At 43.8% G+C, this 19,561-nt stretch overlaps 1 protein-coding gene across 1 annotated transcript in view; it reads right to left on the bottom strand.

Moving 5' to 3' along the window:
- Positions 1 to 16,145, bottom strand: part of LOC122942141 (tolloid-like protein 2) — a 58,315-nt gene extending 42,170 nt beyond the window's left edge. Inside the window, exons 1-3 of the mRNA XM_044299638.1 lie at positions 16,100 to 16,145; positions 10,856 to 10,930; positions 683 to 829 (exon numbers count right to left, since the gene is read on the bottom strand). Of these exons, the coding sequence (XP_044155573.1) occupies positions 683 to 829; positions 10,856 to 10,930; positions 16,100 to 16,145 (268 nt within the window). The remainder of the gene's footprint in view (positions 1 to 682; positions 830 to 10,855; positions 10,931 to 16,099) is intronic.
- Between the last annotated feature and the right edge of the window lie 3,416 nt (positions 16,146 to 19,561).

Genomic DNA, 19,561 nt, shown 5'->3' with positions numbered 1-19,561 from the left:
AGCTTCCTTACAAAGTGGAGTGACAGCATATGTGCCAGCACTTGAGGGAAAGAGTTCCTGAATGCAGCAGAAAGTTCATTGGCCATACAAGGAGGATTGCTGTGCATGTCAGAGAATGTTAACACACCTACTTTGTGGTTACAGACTTCTCTGCATACTGGTGGAAGCAATAAGCTTCAGGTTCCCCATCCTATCTAAAAGGACAGAAGGACCCTCTGTTAAGATGAGATAGAGATAGGAAAGGAGAGATTGTACAACCTGAAAAGACGAGCCTCCCATATACAGCATAGGAAATTGCATATGTTAACAGTACAGACTGCATTTAATGTGATCAGTGCCTGTGTGAACCATCTATTGGACTACCTCAGTAAAGTACAGTGGACTTTCTACGCAACACCTGGCCTCATCATTGTGTGCACTAAAATTCAGGGACCCTGCCTTGCACCTCAAAACTCATGTACACCAAGGGCACCCCACCTAACATCAGGCAGTAGCCCCAAAATCAGGGTGTGCCCCAAAGATCGGAAATGGTGGATAATTTTTTTTTATCACAACAAGGCCCGTATTGGGAGGACTGCCACCGAGTGCAGCGCGTCTCTCCCGGGTTTTCACAAAACAATTATACTAATATATGTACATGATAAAGTGATAAATACAACTATTATGACAACAGGACACAAACCAGTAAAGTTGCCTTGTATTAGATAAGGGATGATTCCACCAGGCCATATTCTCTCTGTCCTTGAGGTTGCAGCTCTGCGGACTCGTTCCCCATGTGGTGGAAGGCTATCAATAGTGGATTGATTTGCAGTCACAGCATCCAAGCTACCTTGTGGAGAAAGATGGAACACAGTTTAAGTATTTAAGTACATGCTAGCCAAATAGCAATAAACAGCAAAAGGCAATTATTAGCAGTGACTATGGTCCACAAGGTAGAGTAGAGATCCGCAAAATAGGGATACCTGCCTCATGCATTCCATATTTTTCTCACTCCCATCAATAGAAAGGGCAACTGTCATCCACAATTTGCACAAGAATAAGACCTGCTCTATTTGAAAATAGCCACATAGATCCACAAAAGAATAGGAATGTTTGCATGGCTCCATAGAAATTAAATGTTTCCTCCTTGCATTCAATAACTAACAAAAAGAGGAGAATGAGAGTGCCAGCATTTAGTATACTTGCAGTCAGTGCTAGGTCCCTGTATACTTGCTGCCGGCACTTAGCACTGGGCTTAGGAAAGAGAAAGGAGAACAGGACTGCAGTTAGGAGGACTGACAGTTATGCTATTACCTTTCCTGTGCTCAGCAGCCAACAGAAGCACAGGGAATAAAGAAATGTACAGAGCTGCCAGAGCCAGGGGCATAGGCAGAGGGCACATATAGGGATGTTTCAGAGTCATCTTCACCAAAAGGAGACGCTGTATAATTTTTGCTAGAAAACAGGATCTAAACACCTTTCCCTAAGGCCTCATGCACACGACCGTTGTGTGCATCCGTGGCCGTTGTGTAGTTTTCCGTTTTTTTTCACGGACTCTCAATGGGTCCGTGGAAAAAAAATAAAAAATAAAAAAATAAAAAAAATAAAAAAAAAAATCGGAAAATGCACCGTTTTGCAGCTGCATCGTGATCCGTGTATCCTGTCCGTCAAAATATGACCGGTCCTATTTTTTTGACGGACAACGGTTCACAGACCCATTCAAGTCAATGGGTCCGTGAAAAAACACGGATGCACACAAGATTGGCATCCGTGTCCGTAGGTTGCTTTCATACAGACGGATCCGAAGATCCGTCTGCATAAAAGCTTTTTCAGATCTAAGTTTTCACTTCGTGGAAACTCATATCCGACAGTATATTCTAACACAGAGGCGTTCCCATGGTGATGGGGACGCTTCTAGTTAGAATACACTACAAACTGTACAAGACTGCCCCCTGCTGCCTGGCAGCACCCGATCTCTTACAGGGGGCCGTGATCAGCACAATTAACCCCTCAGGTGCTGCACCTGAAGGGGTTAATTGTGCGTTTCATAGCCCCCTATAAGAGATCTGGTGGCCAGTGCCGTCTCCCTTCCTCCCTCTATTTTAATAATTTGTTGGTGGCACAGTGTGCGCCCCCTCCCCTCCTCCCTCTATTGTAATAATTTGTTGGTGGCACAGTGTGCGCCCCCCCTCCCTCTATAGCATTAACAACATTGGTGGCCAGTGTGCGGCCTCCCATCTCCCCCCCCCCCCCCCCCCTGCGATCATTGTTGGCAGCGGAGTTCCGATCGGAGTCCCAGTTTAATCACTGGGGCTCCGATCGGTAACCATGGCAACCAGGATGCTACTGCAGTCCTGGTTGCCATGGTTACTTAGCAATAGTACAATAGTAGAAGCATCATACTTACCTGCTGGCTGCTGCGATTTCTGTGTCCGGCCGGGAGCTCCACCTACTGGTAAGTGACAGGTCTGTGCGGCGCATTGCTAAATGAACTGTCACTTACCAGTAAGGGGGGGGGGGGGGGGGAGATGGGAGGCCGCACACTGGCCACCAATGTTGTTAATGCTATAGAGGGAGGGGGGGGGGCCGCTGATGGGGGGCACACACTGTGCCACCAACGAATTATTACAATAGAGGGAGGAAGGGGGGGGGGGGCGCACACTGTGCCACCAACGAATTAATACAATAGAGGGAGGAAGGGGGGGGGCGCACACTGTGCCACCAACCTATTACAATTGAGGGATGGGGCCGCACTGGCCACCAATGATATTCAAACTGGCGAGGGGGGGGGGGGGGGGTCTGCCCCCTGCTGCCTGGCAGCCCTGATCTCTTACAGGGGGATATGATAGTACAATTAACCCCTTCAGGTGCGGCACCTGAGGGGTTCATTTTGCTGATCACGGCCCCCTGTAAGAGATCGGGTGCTGCCAGGCAGCAGGGGGCAGTCATGTACACAGTTTGTAGTATATTCTAACTAGAAGCGTCCCCATCACCATGGGAACGCCTCTGTTAGAATATACTGTCGGATACGAGTTTTCATGATCTAACTCATATCAGACAGTATATTCTAACATAGAGGCGTTCCCATGGTGATGGGGACGCTTCAAGTTAAAATATACCATCGGATTGGAGAAAACTCCGATAGTATAAAAGGGACTCCTGACTTTACATTGAAAGTCAATGGGGACGGATCCGTTTGAAATTGCACCATATTGTGTCAATCTCAAACGGATCCGTCCCCGTTGACTTGCATTGTAATTCAGAGCGGAACCGTTTGGCTCTGCACGGGCAGGCGGACACCAAAACGATTTTTTTCTCATGTCCGTGGATCCTCCAAAAATCAAGGAAGACCCACGGACGAAAAAAACGATCACGGATTACGGACCTACGGACCCCGTTTTTGCGGACAGTGAAAAAAATACTGTTGTGTGCATGAGGCCTAATGAAGTATATTACAAAATGCTTCACATCCCTGTCCTTACACAATATTAAAAATAATACCAAATGACAACTACACTTCAATCTAATTTAGGAGTTTATACGATTTTAAAATGGCCACACTCATTTTGATTGGGAATTAAAGACTGGAGACTCAAATGCCAGTCATATTTAGAAGTTTAAAGGGAACCTGTCATCAACTTTATGCTACCCTCACTCAAGGCAGCATAAAGCAGTGACAGACCCGCTGATGTCAGCAGTGTGTCACACACAAGCTACAAGTCAGTGGTTGCCGAGGACCAGCATCATCATCATTGCAGCCCGGGCCTTGAAAGAGTCAAATCTACCTGAGAAGAGTCAGTTATTCATCAACTCCTGCTCTCCGCCCGTCTACTGATGATTGGCAGTTCTATTCTAGGGCAAAAACTAAGAAGACTGTCAATCATTAGCAAATGGGTGGGGAGAGCAACAAGTTCAGCATAAAATTGAGGACAGGTTCTCTTTAACCACTTCAGCCCCGCTAGGTGAAACCCCCTTCATGACCAGAGCACTTTTTACACTTCGGCATTACACTACTTTCACCGTTTATCGCTAGGTCATGCAACTTACCACCCAAATGAATTTTACCTCCTTTTCTTCTCACTAATGGAGCTTTCATTTGGTGGTATTTCATTGCTGCTGGCATTTTTACTTTTTTTGTTATTAATCAAAATGTAACGATTTTTTTGCAAAAAAATGACATTTTTCACTTTCAGCTGTAAAATTTACCAAAAAAAAAACGACATCCATATATAAATTTTTTGCCAAATTTATTGTTCTACATGTCTTTGATAAAAAAAAAAATGTTTGGGCAAAAAAAAAATGGTTTGGGTAAAAGTTATAGCGTTTACACACTATGGTACAAAAATGTGAATTTCCGCTTTTTGAAGCAGCTCTGACTTTCTGAGCACCTGTCATGTTTCCTGAGGTTCTACAATGCCCAAACAGTAGAAAAACCCCACAAATGACCCCATTTCAGAAAGTAGACACCCTAAGGTATTCGCTGATGGGCATAGTGAGTTCATAGAACTTTTTATTTTTTGTCACAAGTTAGCGGAAAATGATGATGATTTTTTATTTATTTTTTTCTTACAAAGTCTCATATTCCACTAACTTGCGACAAAAAATAAAAAAGATTCTAGGAACTCACCATGCCCCTCACAGAATACCTTGGGGTGTCTTCTTTCCAAAATGGGGTCACTTGTGGGGTAGTTATACTGCCCTGGCAATTTAGGGGCCCAAATGTGTGAGAAGAACTTTGCAATCACAATGTGTAAAAAATGACCGGTGAAATCCAAAAGGTGCACTTTGGAATATGTGCCCCTTTGCCCACCTTGGCAGCAAAAAAGTGTGACACATCTGGTATCGCCGTACTCAGGAGAAGTTGGGGAATGTGTTTTGGGGTGTCATTTTACATATACCCATGCTGGGTGAGAAAAATATCTTGGTCAAATGCCAACTTTGTATAAAAAAAATGGGAAAAGTTGTCTTTTGCCAAGATATTTCTCTCATCCAGCATGGGTATATGTAAAATGACACCCCAAAACACATTCCCCAACTTCTCCTGAGTACGGCGATACCAGATGTGTGACACTTTTTTGCAGCCAAGGTGGGCAAAGGGGCACATATTCCAAAGAGCACCTTTCAGATTTTGCAGGCCATTTTTTACACATTTTGATTGCAAGGTACTTCTCACACATTTGGGCCCCTAAATTGCCAGGGCAGTATAACTACGCCACAAGTGACCCCATTTTGGAAAGAAGACACCCCAAGGTATTCCGTGAGGGGCATGGCGAGTTCCTAGAATTATTTATTTTTTGTCACAAGTTAGCGGAAAATGATGATTTTTTTTTTTTCTCTTTTTTCCTTACAAAGTCTCATATTCCACTAACTTGCGACAAAAAATAAAAAATTCTAGGAACTCGCCATGCCCCTCACGGAATACCTTGGTGTGTCTTCTTTCCAAAATGGGGTCACTTGTGGCGTAGTTATACTGCCCTGGCAATTTAGGGGCCCATATGTGTGAGAAGTACTTTGCAATCAAAATCTGTAAAAAATGACCGGTGAAATCCGAAAGGTGCACTTTGGAATATGTGCCCCTTTGCCCACCTTGGCATCAAAAAAGTGTGACACATCTGGTATCGCCGTACTCAGGAGAAGTTGGGGAATGTGATTTGGGGTGTCATTTTACATATACCCATGCTGGGTGAGAGAAATATCTTGGCAAAAGACAACTTTTCCCATTTTTTTATACAAAGTTGGCATTTGACCAAGATATTTTTCTCACCCAGCATGGGTATATGTAAAATGACACCCTAAAACACATTGCCCAACTTCTCCTGAGTACGGCGATACCAGATGTGTCACACTTTTTTGCTGCCAAGGTGGGCAAAGGGGCACATATTCCAAAGTGCACCTTTCGGATTCTGCAGGGCATTTTTTACACATTTTGATTGCAAAGTTCTTCTCACACATTTGGGCCCCTAAATTGCCAGGGCAGTATAACTACCCCACAAGTGACCCCATTTTGGAAAGAAGACACCCCAAGGTATTCCGTGAGGGGCATGGCGAGTTCCTAGAATTTTTTATTTTTTGTCGCAAGTTAGTGGAATATGAGACTTTAAGGAAAAAAGAAAAAAAAAGAAAAATCATCATTTTCCGCTAACTTGTGACAAAAAATAAATTCTAGGAACTCGCCGTGCCCCCCACGGAATACCTTGGGGTGTCTTCTTTCCAAAATGGGGTCACTTGTGGCGTAGTTATACTGCCCTGGCAATTTAGGGGCCCAAATGTGTAAGAAGTACCTTGCAATCAAAATGTGTAAAAAATGGCCTGCGAAATCCGAAAGGTGCCCCTTTGCCCACCTTGGCTGCAAAAAAGTGTCACACATGTGGTATCGCCGTACTCAGGAGAAGTTGGGCAATGTGTTTTGGGGGGTCATTTTACATATACCCATGCTGGGTGAGAGAAATATCTTGGCAAAAGACAACTTTTCCCATTTTTTTATACAAAGTTGGCATTTGACCAAGATATTTTTCTCACCCAGCATGGGTATATGTAAAATGACACCCCAAAACACATTCCCCAACTTCTCCTGAGTACGGCGATACCAGATGTGTCACACTTTTTTGCAGCCTAGATGCGCAAAGGGGCCCAAATTCCTTTTAGGAGGGCATTTTTAGACATTTGGATCCCAGACTTCTTCTCACACTTTCGGGCCCCTAAAAAGCCAGGGCAGTATAAATACCCCACATGTGACCCCACTTTGGAAAGAAGACACCCCAAGGTATTCAATGAGGGGCATGGAGAGTTCCTAGAATTTTTTTTTTTTGCATAAGTTAGCGGATATTGATTTTTTTTTGTTTTTTTTCTCACAAAGTCTCACTTTCCGCTAACTTAGGACAAAAATTTCAATCTTTCATGGACTCAATATGCCCCTCAGCGAATACCTTGGGGTGTCTTCGTTCCGAAATAGGGTCACATGTGGGGTATTTATACTGCCCTGGCTTTTTAGGGGCCCTAAAGCGTGAGAAGAAGTCTGGAATATAAATGTCTAAAAATGTTTACGCATTTGGATTCCGTGAGGGGTATGGCGAGTCCATGTGAGATTTTATTTTTTGACACAAGTTAGTGGAATATGAGACTTTGTAAGAAAAAACAAAAACAAACAAAAAATTTCCGCTAACTTGTGCCAAAAAAAATGTCTGAATGGAGCCTTACTAGGGGGGGGGGGGGGGGTGATCAATGACAGGGGGGTGATCACCCATATAGACTCCCTGATCACCCCCCTGTCATTGATCACCCCCCCTGTAAGGCTCCATTCAGACATCCGCATGATTTTTTACGGATCCATGGATCGGATCCACAGAACGCATGCGGACGTCTGAATGGAGCCTTACAGGGGGGTTATCAATGACAGGGGGTGATCATGGTAATCAGGGTGATCACCCCCCTGTCACTGATCACCCCCCCTGTAAGGCTCCCTTCAGACGTCCGCATGATTTTTACGGATCCATGGATACATGGATCGGATCCGTAAAAATCATGCGGACGTCTGAATGGAGCCTTACAGGGGGGTGATCAATGACAGGGGGGTGATCAGGGAGTGTATATGGGTGATCACCCGCCTGTCATTGATCACCCCCCTGTAAGGCTCCATTCAGACGTCCGTATGCCTTTTGCGGATCCGATCCATGTATCCGTGGATCCGTAAAAATCATACGGACGTCTGAACGGAGCCTGATAGGGGGGTGATCAATGACAGGGCGGTGATCAATGACAGGGGGTTGATCAGGGAGTTTATATGGGGTGATCATGGGTGATCAGGGGTTTATAAGGGGTTAATAAGTGACGGGGGGGGGGTGTAGTGTAGTGTAGTGTGGTGTTTGGTGGGACTGTACTGACCTACCTGAGTCCTCTGGTGGTCGATCCTAACAAAAGGGACCACCAGAGGACCAGGTAGGAGGTATATTAGACGCTGTTATGAAAACAGCGTCTAATATACCTGTTAGGGGTTAAAAAATTCGGATCTCCAGCCTGCCAGCGAGCGATCGCCGCTGGCAGGCTGGAGATCCACTCGCTTACCTTCCGTTCCTGTGAGCGCGCGCGCCTGTGCGTTCACAGGAAATCTCGCGTCTCGCGAGAAGACGCGTATATGCGTCCAGGAGGAATAAAGCAACCACCTCCCGGACGCATATACGCGTACAGCGGTCGGGAGGTGGTTAAGGGTGCATTCACACGACCTTATGTACTTTGCACTTGCAGTTTTTTTGCGGATCCATTATAACTGACTATTCCTTTATGCAAAATGGACAATAGGACATGTTCTGTTTTGCAGAGATGCGAAATGGACATACAGATGCGGATGATATAAACGGGTTCGCATTTGTTCTGTAAAAAATGCAGATCGGATGCGTAGCAAAAATACGGTCATGTGAATGGAGCCTAAGATGGGCTTAAATTATTAACAAATGTAGGCTTCTTTGGCACATCCCCTGGCAGTCCTTGTACCGGAAAAGCAAATCAGAGCACCACTTTGTGGCATAAACAACAAATCAGGTGCCCCTTGGGAGTCTTTGCCTCCTCCGACAAGCCATGACTATTGGAAAAAGGCGCACTTGGTGGTGGTGAGACTTTTTACTCCAGAAAGCTGTTCTCGCACAGTGAATTCCCTCAAATGTCTGAAGTGGTCAACATTTTAATTACTAGGCAACTGAATAATAAGGTCTATCCATATCACTTAAAGGGGTTGACCACCTTAAGTTTCAAAAATTCTAAGTGCCCCAGACAATAGCCAAAACGATTATGTATTAATTACTAAAGCTAAATGTACTGGCTTCTATATCATTATCTAACCTGTTTACCATGACACTTCCCTGGAGGAGCTCCTCAGACCGGATGTGTGGGAGGAGCAGCTGTAAAAGGGAAAGTAAAAATCCCAGCATGCACTGCAGCAAGCATCATCAGAGGAGCAGTCACATGACATCCCCGCCCACCTGTGTTCCCATAGAGACAAGAGCCCCTCAGACATTATCAAAAACTCAGGCATCAGTAAATAAATGCTGTACAGACATAGTAATAGAAGGAACGCCCCAGTCCCAGCAGTAAGCTGTACAGACCTAGTAATAGAAGGAACGCCCCAGTCCCAGCAGTAAGCTGTACAGACCTAGTAATAGAAGGAACGCCCCAGTCCCAGCAGTAAGCTGTACAGACCTAGTAATAGAAGGAACGCCCCAGTCCCAGCAGTAAGCTGTACAGACATAGTAATAGAAGGAACGCCCCAGTCCCAGCAGTAAGCTGTACAGACCTAGTAATAGAAGGAACGCCCCAGTCCCAGCAGTAAGCTGTACAGACCTAGTAATAGAAGGAACGCCCCAGTCCCAGCAGTAAGCTGTACAGACCTAGTAATAGAAGGAACGCCCCCAGTCCCAGCAGTAAGCTGTACAGACCTAGTAATAGAAGGAACGCCCCAGTCCCAGCAGTAAGCTGTACAGACCTAGTAATAGAAGGAACGCCCCAGTCCCAGCAGTAAGCTGTACAGACCTAGTAATAGAAGGAACGCCCCAGTCCCAGGAGTAAGCTGTACAGACCTAGTAATAGAAGGAACGCCCCAGTCCCAGGAGTAAGCTGTACAGACATAGTAATAGAAGGAACGCCCCAGTCCCAGCAGTAAGCTGTACAGACATAGTAATAGAAGGAACGCCCCAGTCCCAGCAGTAAGCTGTACAGACCTAGTAATAGAAGGAACGCCCCAGTCCCAGCAGTAAGCTGTACAGACATAGTAATAGAAGGAACGCCCCAGTCCCAGGAGTAAGCTGTACAGACCTAATAGAAGGAACGCCCCAGTCCCAGGAGTAAGCTGTACAGACCTAATAGAAGGAACGCCCCAGTCCCAGCAGTAAGCTGTACAGACATAATAGAAGGAACACCCCAGTCCCAGCAGTAAAGAGGGGTCACTACCCATCCCACACATGTTTCTGGGGGGTGGGGTACCCTGTTCATAAATTTGCCCAACAAATTTATATTAATTTTTCGCCAGTTTTGACTCAAATGAAGCCGGAAATCTATGGCAGCTCTGAGCTGTCAGATTTTTGTTTAGGTGCATGGACTGCCAGAGGAGGGTGATCTTTTGAGCGGGGGTACAGACCTTTGTTGCACAAGAACTCTGATGAATACATTTGTACAAAATCGATCTGCTAACAGAGGAGCCTCCTGTCTATCACACAACTTACTCCCAGCTGACAGGGAGTCACACATCAGTGGTAGGATTCCTCAGTTTGTGGTCCACAGCACCTTCCTGGCTCTGCTACATCCTAACATGCAGGCAGGATCCTCTCAGCACAAGAGAGACGGAGAGGGCAGAGTCTGCGGTAAGTGCTCAGCCATCACAGCTTCTCCCCAGTCTCCCTTCCTCCTGCTAAGCCCCTCCAGTTCTGTACAGCCAGAAGGCACCTCCAATACAAGCAGTGCTCCTTCAGGCATGGACGAGGCATCTCCTCCATGGCACGTGCAGGGATGGACGAGGCAGGCACCTGAGAGCAGGACAGGAGGGGGAATGGCTGCCAATAGCAGGAAAACCAGGCAGATCTGTTTAAGAAGATCTATTAGTAAGTATATTATTTCCCTACTTTCTTTACAATTTAATAAGTTCGAACAGAGTGGCCAACCCCTTAAAACTATTACTTTTTTCTACCACGTGAATTTCTTGCAAAATTATATGAATAAATTCTTAATAAAGTGAACTATTTTTTATCACACAGTAACACACACGGGTCAGACATGGGATACAGTAACATTAATGGAGTTAGACCCTCAAACAAAATAAAGAGCAACATTAAACAGTTTATAATATAAAATAAGTAAAAAGATACCCAAAGGTCTGGGCAGGGTACCACATTACCCTTTATAACTGTTTGGGATGTTAGAGTCGATGGTGTGGCATTCAAACTTGAAGTAAAATTGTCAAGTGGGTCATCTAGAAGACAAAATACAGCTTTATTGGTAATAATTCAAATATCCTTTAAATGTATAAACACTTAACAGGTGCTTTTCATTAGTATCAATGTGACAAATAGAGCATTTTATAAATGTCGACAGCAGCTGATACATCACTTTCATTGAATAAGCCTTCTCAGACCCATAGAAAATAGTGTTCCAACTGCAGATGTTCTGCCTATGTTGCCTTTCCAAGTTCCTCAATGTACATCTGCGCTAGAAAAGTTCATAGTCAAACCTAAAATTTTAAACAAAATTTCTACATTTTGTTTTTTTAAATTTTAGAGCCTTTATATCCCTTTTCAGTAGGCAGGAGCTCTGGCCATACAAAAGTTTCTTTAGCCAGATGTGGCAAATGGTAAAGAATCTGGTTATGTAGAAGAACTTACAAGGAACGTGTCATCAGAAAATGACCTATTGTTTAAATCACTTTTTTAAGTTTAACATAATTTGTTATTTTAAATTTTCCATGTCAATATCTATATTCAAACAAACAAAAACCATGAAATCCTACAGTAATTATAATAAGCCACTTTTTTAGACTGTACGGATCAAAAATGCAGTTATCTGCTTATCTGTCATTCTAATCCTGCCTGTAATGATATCAATTGTGTATAGATAAGATATGATCCACCACTTATAGGCGATTTTACAAGGAAAGGATAGATAAGCTTTGACAATGACCTCTGCACAGGTCACAGAGTATGCCTAGAGAACTCTCCATAGAAGTCAATGAGGTCCCCTCCTGACAATTGTGTGTCTATGGACCATGGGGCTGCCGTAAAGCAATTTTCTTAATGCTGTAAACAGCTCAGGCAAGATGGCTGCCCCCATAATCATGTTCAGAAATGGAATTAAAAAAAAAAATTAAAAAAAATTCTTTACACTGGCAGAAAACCTTTTTTTGTGACATTTCGTACGAGAACTTTGAGACGTCAATATTGTTGTAAAGAAGCATTTTGTCAAGGTGGAAAAGCTTCATGTGATGAAGACAGTACTTCCCTTTTCTCGTTCCTCTGGAAAGCAAAGGATGGTGTTCTCTGATCACAAGATCGGACCAGAAATGAATAGGAATTTCAAAAACAGCCAGTTGTCTAGCCGACCTTGAGTTAGATAGATATGTTGAAAGTATCCTCCTCTACATGCTCTCAGTTCTGCCTCTTGTGTGTGGGCAGGACACTGGGCACCTCTGTAGGATTCCCATTCAACGTATTAGAGTTTGTTTAAGTTTATTTTTTACTTTTATTTTAATTTTAAAGTAAATCTAATGATGTTTGAATGCTTTCATCATGAATTAATCCTGTTTCCATCTTCACATTAACAGCCATATAAAATTAGTGCATTTACTCCGAAATAGCCAAACACTGATATACAGTCAGGTCCATAAATATTGGGACATCAACACAATTCTAACATTTTTGGCTCTATACACCACCACAATGGATTTGAAATGAAACAAGATGTACTTTAACTGCAGACTGTCAGCTTTAGGCTAGACGCACAAGACAGTTGTTTTTTGCGCCACCCGTTTTTTTTTTTTGGAGGATCCGTCTTTCCACAGATCCCTTGCAGTAAATGCCTATCCTTGTCCACAAATGTGAAAAAAGTAGGACATGCACTATTTATTTATTTTTTGCTGAAGGGAAACATGGACAACGGACACAGAACACAAAAGGATGAACTATCAGCATTTTTTTGCTGACCCATTGAAATTAATGGGTCCCCATCCTATCTGCAAAAAAAAAAAAAAATAAGAGGCAGAGAAAAACCATGAGGCTAATTTGAGGGTATTTACATCCAAATCAGGTAAACGGTGCAGGAATTACAAACGTTTGCATATGTGCCTCCCACACTAATACTTGGTTGCAAATCCTTTGCAGTCAATTACAGCCTGAAGTCTGGAACGCATAGACATCACCAGACGCTGGGTATCATCCCTGGTGATGCTCTGCCAGGCCTCTACTGCAACTGTCTTCCGTTCCTGCTTGTTCTTGGGGCATTTTCCATTCAGTTTTGTCTTCAGCAAGTGAAATGCATGCTCAACCGGATTTAAGTCAGGTCATTGAATTGGCCATTGCATAACATTCCACTTCTTTCCCTTAAAACACTGTTTGGTTGCTTTTGCAGTATGCTTTGGGTCATTGTCCATCTGCACTGTGAAGCGCCGTCCAATGAGTTCTGAAGCATTTGGCTGAATATGAGCAGATAATTTTGCCCAAAACACTTCAGAATTCATCCTGCTGCTTTTGTCAGCAGTCACATCAATAAATACAAGAGAACCAGTTCCATTGGCATCCATACATGCCCATGCCATTACTCTACCACCACAATGCTTCACTGATGAGGTGGTATGCTTAGGATCATGAGCAGTTCCTTTCCTTCTCCATACTCTTCTCATCACTCTGGTACAAGTTGATCTTGGTCTCATCTGTCCATAGGATGTTGTTCCAGAACTGTGAAGGCTTTTTTAGATGTCGTTTGGCAAACTCTAATCTGGCCTTCCCGTTTTTGAGGCTCACCAATGGTTCACATCTTGTGGTGAACCCTCTGTATTCACTCTGGTGAAGTCTTCTCTTGATTGTTGACTTTGACACACATACACCTACCTCCTGGAGTGTGTTCTTGATCTGGTCAACTGTTAAGGGTGTTTTCTTCACCAGGGAAAAAATTTGGTCATCCACCACAGTTATTTTCCATGGTGTTCCGGGTCTTTTGGTGTTGCTGAGCTCACCGGTGTGTTGCTTCTTTATAAGAATGTTCCAAACAGTTGTTTTGGCCACGCCTAATGTTTTTGCTATCTCTCCGATGGGTTTGTTCTGTTTTTTCAGCCTAATGATGGCTTGCTTCACTGAGCCCTTTAAATCTCATCTTGAGAGTTGACAGCTTCCAAATGTAAATAGCACACTTTAATAACACACACCTGGCCATGGAACAGGCAAGAAGCCAATTGTCCCATTACTCTTGGTCCCTTAACAAGTGGGAGGCACATATGTAAACTGTTGTAATTCCTACACCGTTCACCTGATTTGGATGTAAATACCCTCAAATTAAAGCTGGCAGTCTGCAGTTAAAGCAAATCTTGTACGTTTCATTTCAAATTCATTGTGGTGGTGTATAGAGCCAAAAATGTTAGAATTGGGTCGGTGTCCCAATATTTATGGACCTGGCTGTAGCTTCAAGGACACGAAAAAACAAGATGGAGATTAATCAGGAACTTAAAGTGTAACTGTCTTTTATTTGCTAGTTTATTAGAGCTAGGCATATGTACCAGAGTTAGTCTGTCAATGATATGTAATTAACTAATAACAGCTTCCATTATTGTCCTCTGTCCCCTTCCACTGCTCCCTAAAGACAGTTCTACGGCTTGTCCGTCTCCGGCTAAGGCTACTTTCACACTTGCGTTTTGGCTTTCAGTTTGTGAGATCTGTCATAGGCTCTCACAAGCAGTCCAAAACTGATCGGTTTTGCCCTAATTCATTCATTGAAAAGGATTTGCTCAAGATGCATCAGTTTGCCTCCGTTCAGTCACCATTCCGCTCTGGAGGCGGACACCAAAACTCTGCCTGCAGAATTTTGCTGTCCGCTTGACAAAACTGAGCCAAACTGATCCGTCCTGGCACACAATGTAAGTCAATGGGGACTGATCAGTTTTCACTGACAATAGAAAACCGATCCGTCCTCCATTGACTTTAAATGGAGTTCATGACGGATCCGTCTTGGCTATGTTACAGATAAAACAAACAGATCCGTTCATGACTGATGCATGCGGTTGTATTATTGTAATGGATCAGTTTTTGCAGATCTATGACGGATCCGCCCAAAACGCGAGTGTGAAAGTAGCCTGGTAAGACAGGAAGACGGAGGGGCGGTCCTTCACACTGCATGCCTGCATTAGGCTTCAGAGTGAGGAGGCGTGTCTCAGTAACCCAATCTTATTGGTTGGCAGGGAGCTGCTGGCTACAGCAAGTGTGTATGGAAAGTGAGGGAAAGCAGTTTTGGCTTCAGAACTAGCATAACATCTTGAGAAGGTCCTCATATTGTAAATGTTTAAACAGCCATAACTAAGGGAAAAATTTAAAGGGGTTGCCCAGGTTCAGAGCTGAACCCAGACATACCCTTATTTTCACCCCGGCAGCCCCCCTGAGCCTAGCATCGGAGCATCTCATGTACGTCAACGGAACTCAGAAAAATGCCTTTGCCCTGTGCAATTTAGCGCAGGGCAAAGGAGAGCATCGGAGCATGAACTGCTCCGATGCTCATGTCAGGGGGGCTGCCAGGGTGAAAATGGAGGGCTGTCCGGGTTCAGCTCTGAACCCGGACAACCCCTTTAAGGAAATCAGTGTTATGTGAAGAAACTAAAGATTGCTTTATGCATAATGCTGCTGCAGCAGCAATATATGCTAATAAAATTTAGATGAAAACATGAGTTACATGTTAAAATCTGAAATTGGCTGGCAACTCAATATTTCTCTAATGAAATGTTCATGGTTGTATATTTCAGCCTTGAGAGTAGGTTCATAAGGATTATTTTGGTGACTAAATTGTAAAGCAGGTCATACATTAGAGATTTCAGATTGTTTATAGTTCATGGTTAGTCTTTAAGGTCGTCTTTCTGGGCAATCAATACTAGGGTCCATTCACACGTCCGCAGGGTTCATTCTCTATGGGCCTGGACATGAAGCGGAGAGCACACTATGTGCTCCCCGCTTCCGCATTTGCGGAGCGCGGCCCAGAACGTCCGGGTTTCGTCCCGGAGCTTCCGGTCCGCAGCTCCGCAAAAGATAGAACATGTCCTATTCTTGTCCGCAGCTGCAGACAAGAATAGGCATTTCTATAGAGGGTGCCGGCCGGGTGTGTTGCGGATCCGCAATTTGCAGGTCCACAACACACCACGGACGTGTGAATGGACCCTTAAGAGAATCCCACACACACTCAGAATGATCTGAACGCAAAATGTGTGATTCATTGTGCCAAAGTAGTGTCAATAGAAAGGGGTCAATTGCTCTAACACTGAAACGCGTTTGGTAAATGGACCCCCACACTTGAAATTGAGACTTTCGATCTATTGTTTTTTGGAGGTGAACACTTTAATACTACGACCCTGAGAACGCAGACTGCAGGAGGTCTTTGCTGGATAAGGGTAGCTCACCTTCAGCGAGATTACGTGGACTTCCAGCTTTGGCGTGGGTCTCCATTGAAGATTAAACAGTCCTCGAGACCATAACACCGATACATTCAACAGGTGCATTGAGACGAGGGTAGGAGATCTCTGCCGAAAAATCCTCCTGGTAAGATCGAACTGTCTTTGAAAATTAAGCGATCGCTTTTGCAAATTACAGTGGGACGCCGCTGCTTCAGGCTAATGAGTGGGACGCCAATCTCTGTAGAGCTACCATAAAAGTGAGACTTATTATTGGAAGTGCTATTAATTGAAACCTGAGACCGAAGTTTTAATAAATCAAGAAATAAATTTTGTATCTGAAAAAAACTTCAATCGATTTTTGTGGATTAAATTTTTATTGCTGAACTGGCATCTTTTTACTAATTCCTATCGATTTTAGATCTTTCTGGATAATTTTTTTTGCTGGACTGGCATCTTTTACTGTTCGATTGCTATATGTGTTATACTTGTACTTTTACTTTGGTTTATTCACAATGTGGTTTTTAGCATGCCATTTATAATCTATGCTGCTATATACAAGTTCAATACACTGAATTAATTGAATATCAACGTTGCCTAGATCAATAAAAGTTTATTTACCAATATCCACTGCTCACATTGCTTTAGAGCGTGCCCCTCTAAATTTTAATTATATTAACCCCCTTCTCAGACTTGGTGAGTGGGTGCACCTCACGTGGTCCGCTGATCACTCTAGTGCGACAAATATTTTTATTCAAAGCTCAAAAGCCATTACCCTGAATCTGGAGTTTACAGAAACACCCCATATGTGCTCAAAAACTGATGTATGGGCGCACGACAGGCTTCAGAGTGGAAGGAGCACCATATGGTTTTTGGAGAGCAGATTTAGCTGGAATGGTAATTGGGAGCTATGTCACATATGAAGACACCCTGAGGTGGCCCTAGAGTGGAAACCCCAAAAAAGTGACCCCCATTCCGGAAACTACACCCATCAAGGAATATTTCAAGGTGTGTAGAGAGCACTTTGACCCATCAGGCGTTTCACAGAATTAGGAAACGCTTGGCTGTGCAAATGAAAAATTAAATATTTTTTTCCAGAAAAAGGTTGCTTTACACCCACATTTTTTTTTACTTTCATAGTGGGTAACAGGACAAAATGCACCCTACATTTTGTTCCCCATTTCCCCTTGAATACGCCAACACCCCATGTGTACTAATAAAATTATGTATGGGCGCAAAGCAGGGCTCTAGATTCAAACAGCTAAATTTGGATTTTAGCTGCCATGTCGAATTAAATAAATTCCTGAGGTCCCCAGGAATGAAAAACCCCAAGAAGTGACCCCATTTTGGAGACAGCACCCCTGTATGAACATTTTAAGTGGTGGAAAGGGTACTTTCTAGCAAACAGTTGTCTCACAGAAAAGAATATGTAGTGGTTGTTGGGGAGTGGATATGCAAGCGAGGTGGACCAAATCAGATAAAGTGGAAATATTACACGGAGCATAAAGGATGAAATTAAATTAATATTCCATGGAAGAATGGTAGATTCTGAAGAAGTCCTGCATGCACAGGTCAGGTTTTTCAGGGCAGGATTTGCATTGGTAAATGGGGCCTTTGCTCATCTCTTTTGGAACATACCCTGCATCTTTTTTGGGTCCTTCCCTTCCTTGCTGTCTGGGGGACTTGACCTGGAAAATGTTGCACTGGTATGACAGAGGCACCATAACTTCCAGATGTACTGGGACCCTCCCCTGCCTGGGTTTGATAAATTAGGACCTTGATAACTACCTCTTGTAAATTAAGGAAAGTTCCCCTGTGGCCAGAATATTAAAATAGTATGTACGCATAGCACATTGCCATCTGTACAATGTGTACGGCCAGCTTTTTGTACCACTTGTTTTTCGTGTGGCCCTGAAGGGCTTCATAAGTTGATCTGCAAGATCCACCCCTCCCATGTGCCTGTTGTAATCAAGGATGCAGTCTGGCTTGTTGACAGTGGTAGTGGTACCTCGTACAGCGGCAGGGGAGCTGGCGCTAGTGTGAATGGTGGTCAGTACAAGGACATCCCTCTTGTCCTTGTACTTAACCTTCAGCATATGCTCATTGCTGAGAGCCCTACTTTTGTCCATCCTCAGTGGTTGCACTACCAGGGATCAAGGGAGGCCTCTGATTTTTGCGTACTGTGCCACATGCCACAGTGCCTCTGGCAGTTAGGGACATAAATAGGGGTATGCTGGTATAATGGTTAGCCACAGAGGTGGCAACCCTTATCCAGCAGTGGGTGCAGTAATTCCCACACAATCTTCCTACTAACTCCTAGGACGGGAGGGCATTCTGGGGGTTCTATCCAGGAATCTTTCCCTTTGTAAATGTGGAACTTGTGGGTGTACCCAGAGCTACTCTCAGAGTTTGTATATTTTTATGCCATACCTTGTCCGTTTGCTAGGCAGGTACTGGCGGAATTTAATCCTCCCTTTGAACAGTAATAGTGACTCATCTACACATACATTTTCATCAGGGTTGTATACCTCAGCAAACTTGTTGCTGAAGTGATCAATGACAGGCCTAACTGAACAGTCAGTTAAATGTTGGGTCGTTTGGGGTGGGCACTGAATTGTCATTGTATTGTAGGAATTTTCAGATTGATTCAAGTCGCTTCCAGGTCATGGTCCGACTGTAAATTGGAGTCTGGTAGAAAAATGGCAGAACTCCAATATTGCCAAACTTTTTTTTTTTTTTTATTGTGCCCATATGCAGCACGAATCCCCAAAACTTCACCTCTGCTGCAGCTACTGGGGTCCAACCTAGGGGTCTAGCGCATGGCAAACTAGGGGTCTGAGCAATGAATTGTTGAGTGTACAAATTGGTTTGTGCCACCATAACATTTACAAAATCTTCAGAAGATTAAAAAAATAAAAAATAATAAATAAATGATCTAGCTCAGTGAAGCCCACAAAATCAGAATACCCGAGTTGCCCACAAACTCAGAAATTTGGGGAGCATAATCGTCAGGTGGTGGGGTCTATGTGGGGGTCACTCTGCGGGGCTGCCTCCTCTGCTACCTTGGGACGCCTTCTAGAGGGTCCTTCATCAGCGGATAAAGAGGATGATGAGGGGGTAGAAAGGTAGAGGAAAGTGGCATCCTCTTCTCCCTCACTGGCAGACTCCGTATCAGAGGCAAGGACGGCGTATGCCTCTTCAGCTGAGTATAGTTGTTGGGATGGATCGGCCATTTTTATTTTATTGGGGGTGTGATGTGTGAAAAGTGTAAACCTTTATTTAGTGTGGGATGTGTATGTAGTGTTTTCACACCTGAAGGGGCTTGTAGAAAAATGTAAAAATTACATTTAGAAGAGTTGTAATAAAAAAAAAAATCTTGCAGTGCAAACGCAGAGATATAGATATATATATATATATATATATATATATATATATCAGAGAGAGATATATATCAGAGAGAGAGAGAGAGAG

This window comes from Bufo gargarizans, chromosome 6 (assembly GCF_014858855.1).
Source record: "Bufo gargarizans isolate SCDJY-AF-19 chromosome 6, ASM1485885v1, whole genome shotgun sequence".
NCBI classification, from domain to species: Eukaryota; Metazoa; Chordata; class Amphibia; order Anura; family Bufonidae; genus Bufo; species Bufo gargarizans.
The sequence above is the reverse complement of the archived record's forward strand: the minus strand, read 5'-3'. Positions and strand labels throughout refer to the sequence as shown.